At 49.8% G+C, this 16,754-nt stretch overlaps 2 protein-coding genes across 3 annotated transcripts; one reads left to right on the top strand and one right to left on the bottom strand.

Annotated features, from left to right (window-relative positions):
- Window positions 1-7,151: 7,151 nt before the first annotated feature.
- On the bottom strand, window positions 7,152-12,000 carry AIRIM (AFG2 interacting ribosome maturation factor; the record flags this gene model as incomplete). 2 transcript variants are annotated; one of them, XM_084222900.1, is made up of 4 exons in its annotated part: window positions 7,152-10,955; window positions 11,288-11,409; window positions 11,486-11,668; window positions 11,735-12,000. In XM_084222900.1, 4 exons carry the CDS (start codon window positions 11,998-12,000, stop codon window positions 10,888-10,890), a joined length of 639 nt encoding a protein of 212 aa, XP_084079026.1. In that variant the 3' UTR covers window positions 7,152-10,887. The 2 variants fall into 2 exon arrangements, with proteins under 2 accessions (XP_084079026.1, XP_084079025.1); XM_084222899.1 differs by lacking the exon at window positions 7,152-10,955 and having other exon boundaries at window positions 11,008-11,409; window positions 11,735-11,992.
- Window positions 12,001-12,134: 134 nt separating this feature from the next.
- On the top strand, window positions 12,135-16,521 carry CDCA8 (cell division cycle associated 8; the record flags this gene model as incomplete). Its single annotated transcript, XM_084222512.1, has 10 exons — window positions 12,135-12,257; window positions 12,340-12,468; window positions 12,728-12,768; window positions 13,229-13,304; window positions 13,637-13,767; window positions 14,051-14,124; window positions 14,421-14,519; window positions 15,388-15,514; window positions 16,046-16,132; window positions 16,465-16,521. Exons 1-10 carry the CDS (start codon window positions 12,176-12,178, stop codon window positions 16,519-16,521), a joined length of 903 nt encoding a protein of 300 aa, XP_084078638.1. The 5' UTR covers window positions 12,135-12,175.
- Window positions 16,522-16,754: the final 233 nt, after the last annotated feature.

Genomic DNA, 16,754 nt, shown 5'->3' with positions numbered 1-16,754 from the left:
TCCACCTTGGGCAGCACAAGAGCCTAGCCAGGGCTGCACCCAAGATGAACCAAAATGGTCCCAAAAATGGATGACTGCTCACAGGGTCTCTCACTGGGATCAGCTCTGCTCCATTTGCATCTTGGAGTTCATTGTCCCATTCCAGCTTTAGGTTATCAAGTCCCATCCCTCTTGTTTTTCTCTCTCCAGCCCACGGGGTTTGTGCTCCTGGCCTGAGATTTGGGTCATTTGTCCTTGGTCCCCAGCTAGAGAAGGAATTGTTTTGTCTCCCTGCTCTGCACAGAGAGCTCACCATCCCATAATATGAAGCTCAGAACTACACACTAAAGCAGCACAGAATCTGAAAAACACAAAAGCCAAACCTGAGGCACCCCCAGCAGATGCTCAGCAGGAGCTGGCTCTCATTCCAAGGGATTCCTGGAGCAGAGAGCAGGGCTCAGCACCTGGAGCCAGAGCTGGGCCCCCCAGCCATACCTGCTTATTTTAGCCCATGCTTGCCTGACTTCTGATAACCAGATTATCTTTCTGTCTGCTGTTAAATACTCATTGAAGTCCAGCATGTTTCACCTGGGTCATGGCCCTCGTGGGGCTGTGCAGGGTGGGAGGCAGGGCCAGGGCTGGGGCACCTGGCGGCTTTCATCACACCTGGCAGGACATGCAGAGCCTGTTGAAAACAACTGCTTGTAAATGCAAAACTCCATCTCCAGTTTCTGCTCCCCTGCATCAGCCAGTCCCCTGCTGTCCATGAGATATGTTCCAAATGATAGCATTTGTCTTTAATAAATGGGCACCACATAAACTGCCTCCCATGGGAAACCTGGGAGTTCTAAGTAAAACCTGATGTTTCCATTTCATTATAATGCCTTTGCTCTGAGATGAATTCCAACCCATCCCCTGTTTAATATCAGCCAAAGGTGTGCAGTGGGTTTGTGTTGCTATTTATGAAATTCATATTGCTGGGCCTAATCTGTTTCAGATCCCCCAGCTGTGTCTGTGTCTGCATCAGCCTGACCAAAACAAGGATGTTCTTTTGCCGTGGTCACTGGCATCACCAGCACTCAGGGAGGATAAAGGGCAAAGCTCCTTCCATGGCCACAAAGCAGCTGAAAGCAGACATAAGGTTCTTTAGTGAAATATTTCCTCAGAATACCTGCTGTGATGTTTCCTTTTAAGGCCAAAACTGCCTGTACTGGTCCCTACTCTAAAAAGATATCTGAAATGCAGGAGGAGTTTCCAGGAGGCTGAAATGCAGGATGATTTCCATGACTCTGAAATGCAGGATGAGTTTCCATGACTCTGAAATGCAGGATGAGTTTCCATGGCTCTGAAATGCAGGATGAGTTTCCATGAGTCTGAAATGCAGGATGAGTTCCCGTTAGTCTGAAATGCAGGATGAGTTTCCATGGCTCTGAAATGCAGGATGAGTTTCTATGAGTCTGAAATGCAGGATGAGATTCCAGGAATCTAAAATGCAGGATGATTTCCATGACTCTGAAATGTAGGATGATTTCCATGACTCTGAAATGCAGGATGATTTCCATGACTCTGAAATGCAGGATGATTTCCATGAATCTGAAATGCAGGATGATTCCCATGACTCTCAAATGCAGGATGAGTTTCCATGACTTTGAAATGCAGGATGAGTTTCCATGACTCTGAAATGCAGGATGAGTTTCCATGACTCTGAAATGCAGGATGATTTCCATGAGTCTGAAATGCAGGATGATTTCCATGACTCTGAAATGCAGGATGATTTCCACATGTCAGAGCAGCCCTGCTGCCTCACTCCTGCCTGTGCTGTAACCCTGAGGAAGAGGCTGGCCCGTGCCAGGCTGCAACCCTTGGGGCACTGGGGCTGCCATGTGCGCCCCTTGTATGGCTCTGGTGTCAAACACACTGACCTGTGTGCACAGCTTGGACCCTGGCATGCTTCAGCAGAGAAATTCCTGCCAGGTAGATGATGATTTCTCACCCCCCTGATGCCTTGAGAAGGCTGCCCTAGAACAGAGACTGGACAGAGCTGAAGAATAATTAGGGATTTATTAAAAGGTCTTAAGTTGGGCAGTACAAGAGCACAAACCCAGGTAGACCCAAGATGAACCAAAATGGTCATAAAATGGACAACCAGTCACGGGGTCTCTCACTTTTATAAATTCTGCTCCATTTGCATCTTGGAGTTAATTGTCTAATTATAGCTTTAGGTTATGAAGTCCCATCCTTGTTTTTCTCTCTTCAGCCCATGTTGGTTCTGCTCTTGGGCCTGAGAGTTGAACTATTTATCCTTGCTCCCCAGCTAGAGCAGGAATTGTCTTGTCTCCTTGCTCTCTGAAGAGAGCTCACCATCCTCTAATATGAAGCTCAGACCCACACACTAAAGCAGCACAGAATCTGAAAAACAGAAAAGCTAAACCTGAGGCATGACCCTGTCACAGCATCCCTTGAACACTGAGAGCACTAAACCCACCCAGAGGAGAGCAAAGTGTCCCAGGTAGGAGCACCTGTGTTTGGTTAAACAGATGTAAACCATGAGAGAGAGATCCAGGCCAGGGCTGGTGTTCTACCCTTCTGTCATGTCCTGGTGCTGCATCACCCAGGCATTTCTGACAAAAGCAAGGAGATAATCTCTGCCCTGTGGGAGCTGTTCTGCTGGTATCTTTTGGTGCAGGAGAGGGGAAGCAGAGCACTGCTTTGTTGCCTGCTCATCTTCCCAGAGTTCCCTGTTCTGATTCAGCCTCAGAAGGGAATGAAAATCCCTCAAATAACCTCAAAAGATTTAGAAATAGTGCTCAGGGAGGCACCATCAGTTTGTGTCGCTGCTGGAGAGGGAAGGGAAGGTATTACCTGAAGCTGTACAGCTGTGAAGAACTGGATGGGAACAAAGACATATTGCAGCTGGATTCCTCTGCTCCCTGCTTTTCCACAGCCACTAAAAAAAACACCACCACAGACAGCAAATGATGGAAACCACAGTGCTTTTAGCTGAACTCCCTGGCCTCAAAACTCGGTCATTTGGGAGGGTCTGGACAGGACAAGCTCCATGTGCAGGGCTGGGTGCAGGACTGTGACCTGCAGGGACCCCGGTGCACACTGACTCACAGGCTGGCTGCTTTCAGGAGCCCTAGTGAGAACCTGAGTTTAGCTCATAGCAAATGCCTTTTGGGGATGGAAAAACTAAAACAGAAAAAGAGACACTGACCCGTTTGAGTTCCATCTGTTGGGGTTTATTACTGTTCTCCTTATAATTGCCAACAGACAATGTGAATTGCAATTAGCTAATTGCTTGCTAACTTTGCGTTCTAATAATAGTCATGTTCCAGAGTTATACAAGTTTGGAGGCTGCTGCTGCTGTTCCCTTGCAACTGGCAATAATAAATAATATCATATTCCCTCAGCTTTGCCATTTCTTCCAAGTTTCATCCCCATGCAAATTGCTCCAGCATGTCCTAATCCCTGACGGGAGGGCAGAGGCATCAACAGCATTTATTTGTATTTCCCTGCACTACAGGGAGGGTTCAGCACATGCATCAGGATGTGGCCCTGGGAAGCTGGGACTCCTGTGTGGGCCAGGAGGTGCCTGTCATCCTGGCAGGGTGGCAGGAGTGGGGTCTGCATCCCTGGAAATCCAGCCCTACCCTCAGCATGTGCTTGGTTAGAGCTCTTTGGAGGTTTTGGGTTTTGTTTGGATTTTTGCTTTCCCTTTGCAGGCTGGGATGTGGCCCTGGCCCCTGTAGTGACATGTTTTATTACCAGTAGCTTCAATAATGTCAGCACAGACCCAGACTGGAGCTTTCACAAACACAGCCTCTCCAGCACCGAGCAAACTGTGCAGTGTCACCACGGCAGAGATAAGAGGGGCTGGACCCCAGAGGGGCTCCCGGGAGAACGGGGGTCAGGTTGGGTGCAGAGCCCCAGCATCCCCTGGCTGGGGATATGGAGAGCTCCCTTCCACACAAGTGAACTTTTCAGCACCCCTCTCGGGGCTGTGTGACCTCCAGCTCATTCCTGCCACGCAGATGCAGCTAATTGAGGAGCAGAGCAACAGCCTGATCCAGCGGAGTCAAGGCCAATGAAATGAACATCATTCCCTGGCACACGAGGAACTACTGAACAGGGAGCTGCCAGCAGGCTGACATCTCCAGAGCTTACAGACTAATCTCATTAAAGCCGACCAAAAAGCCTTTCAGAGCTGGGGGAGCCGTGTCCAGCCAAAGCTGGGATGGATTATTCACCTCTGGGGCTTTTCCACATGCCTGCTTCCCTGTCCTCCCAGGGCAGGCAGGGGCTGGGGCACCCCAGCAGCACAGGATGGGCAGCCCAGGGTGGGCAGCACTGCCCAAACCCCCCTGTGCCAGGTTCAGCCCCCTGAGCTCTGGGCACAGGGCCTCCTGTTCAGGTTCCTCACGAGCAGAACTCTGTCCCTGCCTCAGGTGCCCCCAGCCCCTGCTTCCAGCAGAGCAGCTGCAGGCTTCTTGGCTCCAGAGCTGCTTCTCCTCTGGGCATAACACACTGACTTTCTCAACCCTCACTTCTCCCCTCTCCTGCTCCTCATGAGTAGGTTTGTGAAGTTTAAAAGCATTCCTTGTGCAAGCCATGCTCCACAGCCTTGTCTTCCCTCTCACACAAGCTGCTCTCACCCCCTTCCCTGGGCTTTGGGCAGAGGTACCAGAGCTGTACCATGAAAGGGAGCTCTCCTTGGCAAAGCCACAACAAGAGCTGTCCCCCTGAGCAGCTGGACACTGCTGTCCCCTCCCCAGGGCTCGGGGCAGGCAAAGGTGGCTCTTGCTCCAACCAAGCAGTGGCACACAAGGAGCTGGAGGAACCCAGCCAAAGGAACAGCTTTGCTCACTTCTGCTTTGGCTTGGTCTGTGAATGTTTTCTCTCAGCACTGCTTGATGAGTTTCAGACCGAGGGAACGAAAGGGAGAAGGCTGTGACACATTGCAGGATGCGCCAAGGAGCAGCGGTGATGCACGGCAGCTGGCAGGACCCTGGTGTGCTCCTCACCCTCACCTTTGCTGCCCCCACAGGACCTGCCAGCCCCACCCTGGCTGTCCCTGCACACCCAGCAGCTTCTCTGCTCACCCCAGCACCTGGGGACCACTGACAAGGTCTCTGGTGTGGAGGTGACCCCGAGGTGCTGGAAAGTCTCTTTTTCCCAGCCAGAAGTCAGGATTCCTTGCCTCTCCTTCTCAAGGTTGGTTATTTGCTCTTATCCAATCCATTGTCCTTCTGACCTGCTGAGCTCTGTCTGGCAGGTTGGGCTGAGGCACAGTTCCTGCCCTCAGGGTGGTGTTATCTTTTATACTAAAAACTACGTGTGCTTTATTTACAATAATTTCCAATCCCTATCACCTATGTTAGACAGTCTGTCTCTAAACCAATCCAGAAATGCCACCATCACAGCAGAAGATGGAGGCTAAGGAGAAGCAGGAGGAAGGACAGGACACGCCCAGATTCCTCCATCTTGCTCCCTGAACCCCCATTCTAAAAACCCCACAATTCTACATTTCCACCCTGTGGTAAATTCACTATCATTCTATTCAAACCCTTGTGGTCTGTAAACCTTCACACAAAGTTGGTAATTATTTCCATGGGCTAAAATCCAAGGCACAGGTGTTTTTGACTCTGTGCCAAGGTCTCCAAGCTCCCTGAGAGGGTCTTGAGTCCTCCAGGGCAGCCAGAGGAATGTCCTGGGTTCCAACAGACCCTCCCCTGCTGCCCCACACCACCACGGTGGCACTGGCTGGGTCATGCCAAGGGGACAGCACAGGGTTTGGAGGAAGCCTCTCCACTCAGAGCAGGAGAGGAGGTGGCAGGAGAGCTGCCCAGCAGTGTCCCCAGGGCCACTGGCCAGCTGCAGATATTGGCACAGGAGGGCAAGGTGCCACAGGACCACGCTGCACCCAGGGGAACACATCTCCTGCTGCCCACATGGATCACTGCCAGGTGCTTTGGGACACGAGGCCATGAGGTTTGGGCAGCTTGAATTTTATCTCCCAACCTCGGGGGAGCAGAGCAAGGGTCCTGTTGGGCTCAGTGTGGGGCTGAGGCTGGTCCCTGGCTGACAAGTGGCCATGGACTACACACAAAAATGCTCTAAAGCTGACAGCACCAAATGTTTCTTCTCCATCTAGCACAGTTTAGGATTCAGTGAGGAACAAACTGCATCTTGTAGGTTTTAATAAAGCTCTTGGCGAGCAGTTCAAACACCAGGGGAGAAGCTGGAGAGAGAGGTTGAATTTATGGGAGCAGGAGGAGATCGTTTGCTTTCTTAGGAACTGGAAAAGATTAATAGTGTGCAAAGGCTCTTGGATTCATTCCTCACATAGCAGAATGGTTAGGAGACTTACTGGCTTGATGTTCTTCATTCTGCCTTCCCCAGGCAGCCTAGAGACTGTCTGGGCTGTGGAGAGAAGGACCAGGGAGAACAGGGAGCCTCCCATGGCAGCCCCAGTGAAGAGACAGCTGTGGCATGCTGGGGGACAGAGGGGAACCCAATCTCAGGGTGCTTTGCTGGGAAATTAAAATAAATAAATTAAATATTTTTGTATGTTCTGATGTGTGGGGAGGCACTGGTACCTGGGGAGGTGGTGGAAGTACGGGGAAACAAGGCAGGTTCATCCTTCCAGCACATCCCCACTCCTGGAGATGCCCTCCGAGGTGCCAACAGCACAGAACTATTCCCCACTCACTGCACACCCATCAGATCTGCAGAATCTGCCCCTCCTTGGAGCTCAGCAGGGCCAAAGCTGTGACAAAGTCACAGGCACTAGAGAAACACTGAGCTAACACTGGGGAGCAGCAAAAAAGCCAGCTAACAGGTAGTGGAGAATGTTTGCTGTATTGCAGAGCAAATAAGTACTCAGGCAGCCCCTCAGCAAAGTCACAAAGGAGTTCTGCTTCAGGCCAAGATGAAAGTCTCAAAGAATAAGCTCAAAAACCACAGGGACTTGTGAAACCCATGCTTGGTTTATTAAATTAATCACAAAGCTTTTTATCACATATTTCTGCCTCGGAGCCACTTTACACTTCAGTTCAGGTGCCAAATCCTTTGTCTTCTCCATAACTGTGGGCTCTTGTAATACACTCAGTTTTGAAATCTGTTTCAAATCCATGAACTCACGCTGAAGCAAAGCTTTTGGGTTTGTTTTGGAAGCCTGGTGTTACCAAGAGCAGGTCCCCATTTCTAAGCAGAACTGCAAAGGCCCCTTTGCACCAGAAGCCAGTGCCCACCCCATGGGAGGAAACAAAACAAGAGTCAGGCACTCCTTATAAATGTTTGTGGGCATTTGAATTTAGTAACTGAATTTAGTTTGTGCTTTTCCTGTAAGTGAAGAATAACTGTTTTCAAATGGAGTTAGCAGGAGGTAAAGCTGAAAATCAAAGTGTGAGCTTTGTGTTTCCTGACAATTTTCCTTTAACAAGGTAGCTCCAGCTGCTAACTGCATTTTATTGCATTCCTCAAAGACAGATCTCCATGCAAGAATACTTTAAGAGCTCTACTCCAAAAATAAAGGTACTTGGATTTATTTTTATGGTTACATATATTTTACCAGTTGGTCTCAGAGCCCTTAGTGCTGCCTTACCCATAGCCTCACTAAGACACAGCACAGGCTGGAGCCCCTTGATGCCATGAATTTTTGCCTTTTATATATCTTTTATAGATATTTGCTATATCTTCTATGTATTCTCAATGCTCTTAGAATACATACTTGTGATTCCTTAAATCTGATAACTTAATATGATCCTGGTATTCTGCTAAACCAGAAAACCAAACATCCTAAAGGCCTTGTAGAGGAAAGCTGGAAAGCCCAATGCTATCTTGAAAATCCAAGGTGCCATCTAAAATACATCTTATAAACTTAGCTTAAGCTCATCCAAGAGGGAATACTTAGAGATGAGAAACTGTCACACTGTTCATTCAAGCCTCTCATTGAAGCATCTTTATTAGATTTACTAATTTGCAAAATCTGTGAAATTGTATACAGAATGTTTCAGGTGTATATTTCAACATATATTTCAACACCTTGATGAAGTGTTGCATCATAACGATCCTTATTAAATACCAAGATAAAAACCCTTTATCCCTTAACTGTGTCTGGCTTGTAATTTTAGGACCAAGGAAAAGGCATCTCCCTGACCCTGCGTGTGGCTCCCCAGGCAGCTGCTGCTCTCACTCACCTCCCTCCTGTCCCAGAAGTGAGGAAGGTGCTGAAATCTGGCACCCAGAGACATCCCTGTGCTGTGAGCAGGGCTGTGGCTCAGAGGAGGAGCAGGAGTGGAGCACCTGCCTGAGGACACATGTGATGCTGAAAGGCTCAATGCCCACCCTGGCTCTGCTCACAGCGACTCCCAGGCTGAAGGGAGCTCTGCACACATGAGGAACCATGTCCTCCTTAGCTATGGGGTCTCTGGCAGCCATCCTGACAGAAGATGCAGATCTGCAGTGGAACAAGCCCACAGCTGATCCCAATTAGAGTGCTCTGATGCAGAGACTCACACCCCACAGAGTGCTGCAGACAAATGCAGCTGATGACACGGCCCAGGAACAGCACAGAGCAATTAATCACACCAAAACTTCAATGAGCACCTCCTTCACCCCATTTCAGTCAGTCAGAGTCAGGGCATGGCCACTTTCAATGCAGAAAGCTCCCTCAGCACTTTTAGCAGGGCTGTTGTTAGCACAAAGAGAGACATCAGAGGCCAAACATCTGGGAGAAGCAGAAGGGCCACTGCTGAACTGTGCTGAACATCTCCCAGAATTTAAATCCATTTTTTCACTGGGCAGCTGTCCTGAAGAGAGGTGTTGAAGGGCTGTACAGCATGTGCACATGCAAGGACAATTCTGCATCCAAGCTCACCAGGACCTACTGGTTTGCAAGGATGACACCTGATTCACCCTGAGCCATCAGCCATGGTCCAAACCCTGTGTAAGGAGCACAAGGCTGCACAGACACATGAGCCCCCACCAGGAGCAGAACCCACCTCACCTCCACCCTGGGCAGGGTATTGTAAATGCACAGTGAGCCCCGTGGCAGGGAAGAGCAATGCATCTGACTCCATGGTCTCAGAAGGCTAATTTATCACTTTATGATACTATACTATATTACAGTATACTAAAGAATACAGAAAAGATACTTACTGAAAGCTAAAAAGATAATAATGAAAATTCTTTCCAGAGTCCTGACACAGCTTGGCCCCAATTGGCCTAAGAGTGAAAACAACTCCCAGCAGAATGCAATGGAACAATCACCTGTGGGTGAACAATCTCCAAACACATTCCACATGAGCACAACACAGGAGAAGCAAATGAGAGAAGAATTGTTTTCCTTTTCTCTGAGGCCTGTCGCTGCCTTTCAGCTTCCCAGGAGAAAACCCTGGGTGAAGGGATCACGTTCAGAGACTGTGAACGCCACAGGCAGGGCACCCAGCACCAGGAGCAGGTTTTCTTTGCAATTACAACTCTGTGTGTGAAGAACTGCAGCTAGAACTCTGATCCCCTGTCCCTGATGGGAGCACTGGCAGCCCTAGCCCTGAGCCAGCCCTTTCCTACCCTTGGCACCCCCAGCACCCTGTGTTCACAGGACATGCAGTGCCCTCAGATGGCTACAGGGACACCCCAGGTTGGGGACACAGAAATGTGAGCACAAACACACACACAGTGTGTCTCGTGCAATTCTTTATTGGCTTTCTCCAAGAAGCTGCAGTGTTATTGTTATCTTTTCTGAAAAATCTCTTTGCCATGATTTTTTTTCTCCTGGGAAGCTGAGAAGCCACAGAGAAAAAGGAAAACAATATTATCTCTTGCTTCTCTTGTGTTTTGCTGCTTTGGAATGTGGTTAGAGACTGTTTATCCAACATGTGAACTGTTTTTACTTAATGAACAATCACAGCCTAGCTGTGTTGGGACTCTAGAGAGAGTCACAAGTTTTTCATTCATATCTTGTTAAGCCTTCTGTAAGTATCCTTTCTCTGTTCTTTAGTATAGTTTTAGCATAATGAATAGAATAGAATAGAATAGAATAGAATAGAATAGAATAGAATAGAATAGAATAGAATAGAATAGAATAGAATAGAATAGAATAGAATAGAATAGAATAGCCTTCTAAGAACATGGAATCAGATTCATTCTTTCCTGCCACGGGGGACCCCAGAAAATGCCACACTGCAGCTCCTTACCAAATACACAGCTAAGAGACAAACACCCCACTGCTTCCTGGGAATGTTCAGAGGATCAGTGCCAAGGCCACCAAAAGGTGTCCCTGAACTGCCAGCAGTGGCTACCAGGCAGTGATGTTTTAAGACTGATTTCAGTGGTAACAGAGCAGGGCACTGCTCACCCTTGAAAACTGCCCATGTCAGAACCAGGCATCCTGCACCTCTGTAATGACGTTTTCAAGGCAGATTTGCTTCCTTCCTCCTCCATGCCCAGTGGGATGAATGCAAACATACTGCTCAAAGACATGAGGTGAGCACTGCTTCTAAACCCTAATCTGACATGTTTTATTTATTTGTAAGGACAGAGCTCAAGCATCTTTCATGGCAGAAGCCTGAAGGACTCCATTACACTCACATGTCTGCAGCACCTCATGTAAGTATCAACATTTTTACCATGACACAAAACAGGCACGTCAGAAGAGGGAAAGGACAAGTTCCACAGCTGGAGGTGACTCCCTTCTACCTTCATGGCTTTTTTGGCTCAGCCTCTTCTTCAGAGACCAAGGCCATTTCCACTTGAAAATGGTAGAGTTCAAACATTTCATGCTGAGGCCAAGACTCAACTCATTCAGCTTCCAAAAAGCACCAGGAGAGCTCCCTCAGTTCCTCATCCCCTCTGCAGCCTCGCAGAACGTGCCAGAAGCTGGGCAGTGCCAGTCCCTGCTGCCTGTCAGGAGCCAGGTGAGCAGCTCACCTCGTGATGGTTCTCCACAAACAGTGAGACCTTCAGGAGTGTATCTGAGACAGAGAGAAAACAGCAGCCCTGTCAGCTGAACATGCTTTACCTGTATCCTGTACTCCCAAAATCTTTTTCCTAAAGGCAATAAAAAAAAGTGTGGGTAGAACTGAGCAGTGAAATAGATCACAGAGCCCTTGCCACGCTGTGAGGAAGGGTGTTCCTTCCAGCTGTGCCCAGGTGTGATGGTGAGTACTTCACCTGAAGCTGACCCAGATCTCAGAGCCAGGTCACGCACTGCTGCAGAGATCAGCAGAGCCAGCACAGCCATGCCTGTAGGGGACACCAGCACAGCCCTGGGAAACACCCCTCGGCTCTTTGCACACAGAACTACCTTGAACGACATCATCCTCTTTGTAACGCTCCAAAATCCTCTCCCAGGACTGTGGCAGAGCTTCCACGTCTGCCAGGCTGTCCAAGCTGAGGCGCTGCAGGAGCAGTTTGCTCTCCAAGTATCTTCGCACCTGCTAAGGACAACAAGGACAAAAGAGCCCCCCCAGCGCCGCCCTGACCCCCCCAGCAGGATGGATACAGGTGCCGGTAGTAGCGTTCCACGTCCTGCAGCCCCTCCAGCACGTCGGCCAGCGAGGGGCAGCGCGGGCCCCGCCGCAGAACCGCGGCCAGCCCCAGCTCGGCCGGGCCCCGCTCCTCCACGAGCCGCAGCACGGCGCTGCCGGCGGCCCCCACGGCGTCCCGCACGGCCCGCAGCTCCTCCCTGCCGGCACAGCGGGGTCAGCCGGGCCCTGGCGCCATGCCCGCCCGGCCCCGGCCGCCTCCTCACCGCCGCTCGCCGAGCTGCTCCAGCAGCGCCTCGGCCGCGCCGCGCTGCTTCCGCCACAGCCGCGCCCGCAGCTCCGGGAAGGCGCCGAGCGCCGTCGCGTCCCATGACAGCCGCTGCGCCGCCCGCATCTGCGCCGCCAGCGCGCTCAGCGCACCCAGCAGCGGGGTCACGGCTTCCAGAGCCGCCCGCGCCGCCGCCTCCGCCCGCACCGCCGCCTCCGCCCAGGCCCGGAGCGCGGCCACGGGCGCCGCCATCACCGCCGCCATCATGGCTGTACCCGCCCGGCGCGCTGCGTTGCGTCATCGGGCCGCGCCGCGCCGCCATTGGCCAGCGGGGCGGCGGTTGCGTTTAAAGGAGCGAGCCCGCAGCGAGCCCGCCCGGAGCCGCCGAGGAGGGAGCGCGGAAAGAACCCCCTGGAAGAACCCGCAATAAGAACCCGCAATGGCTCCCTCCAAGAAAAAGGGCAGCTCCACCGCCCGCCGCCGCAAAATGGAGGCGTTCCTCCAAGACTTCGACAGAGAAGGTAGGGCAGGGAGAAGGAGGGGATGGTGGGGAGGAGGGAGGCCCCGGGCCCGCGGGCAGCGCTAACCCGCGTCCCCCCGCAGTGCAGCGGCGGCTGAAGCGGATCGAGGCGGACGGGGAGCGCATGGTGCAGGAAGCGGAGCACATGTACGACATGGCCATCCTGCGGCTGCCGCCGGAGATCCGCGAGATGAACTGGCTGGAGTTCTTCGGTGCGGAGCGGGGCCGGGGGAGCCGGGCTGAGTGAGGGACCCCTTCCCCCGCAGATAATAAGGAACCCCAGCGGGTGTAAGGGAGGAGCTGGGGTCTGCCCTGCCTGCAATCCCCAGGGAAGGATGCCACGGGCTGCCCCTGGGTGCTGCTTCTGGAAACTGGTTTGTGCTGGGTGTTGCACCCCCGTGGTGCCAGCCCTGCTGTGCTGTGTGAGTGCCCCGGATATGTCCTAATGTGTCTGATGCGTTTTCTTTCTAGCTCTAGCAAGAAGTCAAAACAGACCGGAGGATGTGGCTAAGGTAAGTTTCCAGAACAAACATAAAGCTCTTTAGAGCCATCCCACTCTACTCCTCACACTGGAGCATTGCAAGAGAAACAGTTACATCAATATTTTCACAAATGTTTCCTTAAAATTCAAGAATAAGAGAGGCACCTTGTAGCAGAGGTGGGATTTACCTGGTGCTGCTCCTTCCTGTTGATCTTTCCTTATCTGCTAGATGGCACTCCCAAATCCCTGAGGGCACCGTGCACTTTGCAGTAAAGGGCAGCAGGGTGTAGGAAAGGCACACCTGCAGCTGCCAGCCAGGCACTGAGTCCTGAGGGAGGCAGAGATGCATGAAAGGGCCCAGTTTGAGCACAACAGCAAACGTGGAGCTCATCTGGCTGTAAAATTATTGGGGGTTTGCTCTACAGCTTTGACTTACATCAACATTGGGCTGACAACAATCCCAATGGTGCCACGAGTGTTTTTAATTTTAGGCAGACATGGAAATAACAAAAATCCGCAGGCTGAGCGCAGAAGTCCTCGATCCCCTGTTGGATATTGCTGAGAAAGGTGAGTTTAGGCATCGTGGCAGCATTGGTGAGGTGGAAACATGTTGTGGTTACTTAATGTGAATAATAATTCAGTTCTTGCTCACATCCCTCAGTATGTTTAAACCAGGAAAATAATCCTACTTTTATCCTCAGTACCCGCAGTACCTCTAATTAATTTCATTAAAACATTCAAAATAATCCAAAGTGGTTCTCTGGCAACATTAGGATTGCATTGGAATTTGGATTTTGGAAGCAAATTATTGCCAAAACTGCTTGTAGCTGTTTGCCCTCCCTGCTAAATAATAATTTGAATTTATTATTATTTACTTAGGTAACACTTTCTCTTTCTAGTGAGTAAAATCAAAAGGACTGTTGAAGCTGATGAGGAAGCAGAGCCTCCATCACTTCCACTGCAGAAGAAATCTCGACTTGCCAGCCAGTGTCCTTCAGAGGCTGAGAGTGGGGATGCAAGGACTGCCAAGGTGAATAGCATTATTCTCAGGATGGGAATTCCTGACTGAGCTGATGCCTAGGGCTGCCCAGGATGCTCTGAGGGAGACTGTACACAGCTGCTGCTTCCCAGAGAGTTCTAGCAATGGGAGAGGGTCCCAAAGGCTTGAATGATGTTTGTTCTGGGCCCTTGTGCCATGGAAAGGGACTAAGCCATGGAAAGGGACTAAGCATTTTGTGTGGAAGCCTCTTTGTGTGACCTCAGCTGTCCCACGAGAGGGAGGTAACTGATCTAGTGAGTGATGTGTGTTTCAGGTGAAGACATCCACCAAAAAGCCACCCACGGCCAGAAGACCCCCCTCAGCAAGAGTGAAGGGCATGAGCAAGAGGTACAGGGGATGTCTCTGTCTCCTCTCCAGAAATGAAGAGTGGGAGTGCAAATATCTCTCTTTGGTGGGATGGGCTTTGGTTCAGTAGTGGTGGGGGGAGAGCTGTGCCACAGTGCAGGGCAAAATTGATGTGGAGTAAAGATGGACAGCTGCCTGTCCTGGGAGAACAAGCTGTCCCCTGTTTTGGGGGTCACTGGTTAATGATAACCCCTGGGTTTAGTGGTGGTCACCTTCTCCAAGCCTTTGGACTTGTTAGAGGTCATGTTATGTGCAGATGTTTTATTTCCCTTTAACAGATCAAGCAAAAACAGCTTCATCACTCCAGCTACTGGCAGAACAGCTGATATGTGTGCTCGGGGAGGCACCTCCATGGTTACACCCAGATTTGATCCCAGGTTTGTTAACAGAGAAAACAAATACATTTTCTTTCTCTCTCTTCTCCAATCTGCTTCACACCATCTGTTTACAACACAGCCTTTAGTGGCTCTTTGGACCTGAAATGAAAGACTTGGACTGTGTTGGGAAGGATGAAAGTTTGATAAGAAAGTCTCACAGATATGTGTGCTTGGCAGAAAGATTTTTGAATGTAGAATTTGAAGAAGGAATAGAAATGAAAGCAAATTTTGATATAGAAGAAAAGAATTGCTGAGCCAGTCTCATTGGATAACCAAGGAGGCAAAGGGTGTTAATTAGAGGGGGGTTTTATGGCTTAGAGCAAAGGATAAACCCACCCCCAACTAGATGTATTTACCAAGCATAAAGACAGCACAGGCAAACAAGGCAGCAAATGTTGCAAGCAGAAAAAAGGTCTCAGAATTTTTTACTGCAAGAAAACTGAAAAACATCTTCTAGCTTAAACTGTGATGCACTGACTTTTAGTGATTGGAGAGCAGTAACATGAATATGGTAATGATAGTAGTTATGATAGGCTATAGATGAAAGTTAAGCTATAGATTGGTTCTACTGTATCAAGATGCTCAGCAAAGAAAAGTATATAATGCATTTGTGACCAAAGAAAAGTATATAATGCATTGTGACCAAAAGAAAAGTATATAATGCATTTGTATCCTAAACTCAGGGTCTCCAGGCCTGCCTGCAGCTGGAACTGACAGCTGTAGGCACAGGCTCTCACTACTGTAACACCTTGGATGTAACAAACTGTATTTTAGAGAGCAGCCTGGAATCTCACATCCCTCATTCAGGCTCTTGCTGGACTGGAAGTGCTGTGAGCAGTCGTCATTCACTCCTACCTTGTCGTTCCAGGGTGTTCAAGACGCCGGGGCTGCGCACTCCCGCCATCAACGAGCGCGTTTACACCTTCTCTGCCAAGGGCAGCCCCCTGGCCGAGCCTGAGGATGTCATCCTCACCCTGCCCCTCGGTGGGGGAGAGGTAAATCCTGACCCTCCACTGCTCAGGCAGGGCTGCACAGGCACCTCTTGGAGCCTCACCTGCTTGGGTTCAGCTGCTCTTGTCTCTTTAGCTGTGTGCTTTATCCCAGGGGTTGATTGAGCTTCAAACATACCTGAAGTGATTTTGAGCCAGAAGTGTGGCCTGCTCAAGCTGGTTAAAATAGAACAGAAGGATGTTTCACTGTGCATTCACTTTAAAGCATTTATACTGACGCTACTGCAGCTTTAGTGGGTTTGATGTTGGCTGCATGCCAGTGCACCCACAAAAAAAAAATCATTCACTCATTGGCTTTATCCCCCCTCACCACAAATCAAGCTATTTAAAACCACCACAACCAGTAATGCATTAATTCACTGCAGGAAAGGTGTGAGATGAGCTGCTGTTCCAGCTGAATGTAGTTCTCTGCCTGTCTATACTTAGATCTTAATCTATTTTATTTAACTCTTTTACTGTCTCCAGCTGCTGCAGCTGGCCAGACAGAAAACCTGAGATTTGGGTTTGTTTCCACAGAGCATACGTTTGACAGAAAAGGATCTGACCAAGAAGAATTTTCTTCAGCTGAACCCCAAGGCCCAAGGGCTTATGCAGAAGCTGTCAGTAAGTCTGGGTGTTTTTGTGAGCCATGGCTGTAAGGCAGTGCTGTCCCTCTGTCACCACTGTCACCAGTCAGGGGATTGTTGAGCTGCAACAGAAACTCCTTATTTCCCCCTGGCCCCTTGTCTTGAATTTTGGCTGATGTCAGAGGTGAAGAAGCAGCGTGGAGCAGGGAAGGGAGAAGCAGGAGCTTTACATCACATCTGGCTCAGCACACAGTGGGGAAAAGAGCTGTTGTCACTCTGAAAAACAGAGTTGTGCTTTAGGCTGGAGCTGCAGGTGGTTGTGGGCTGTACCAGTCTCTGAGTACTGATGGATTTCTTTTTTCCTTTCAGGTTTGTCTCACACAGGCTTGCAACGAGGCAAAAATACCCCAAGAGGGAAGTCAGTGAGCAAGACATCCCTCTGTAGTTCTTGTTTTAATTTGTATATTCCTTTTATTGATCTACAGAATGAAAGCTAAGAACTAGTTATTTTACCTTTGATATGTAAGGGGAGAAAAATAAATCAAACTTTGGAAAGAAATAAAATGGAGAGAAAAAACATTCCTTATTTTTTTATTTCCTTTAAGGTTGAAACTATGAGACTGTTCTCTTGGGCTTGCAGATTAGCAAGTGGGCAGAAA

Source organism: Fringilla coelebs (assembly GCF_963513975.1).
Source record: "Fringilla coelebs genome assembly, chromosome: 28".
Classification (NCBI taxonomy): Eukaryota; Metazoa; Chordata; class Aves; order Passeriformes; family Fringillidae; genus Fringilla; species Fringilla coelebs.
The sequence above is the reverse complement of the archived record's forward strand: the minus strand, read 5'-3'. Positions and strand labels throughout refer to the sequence as shown.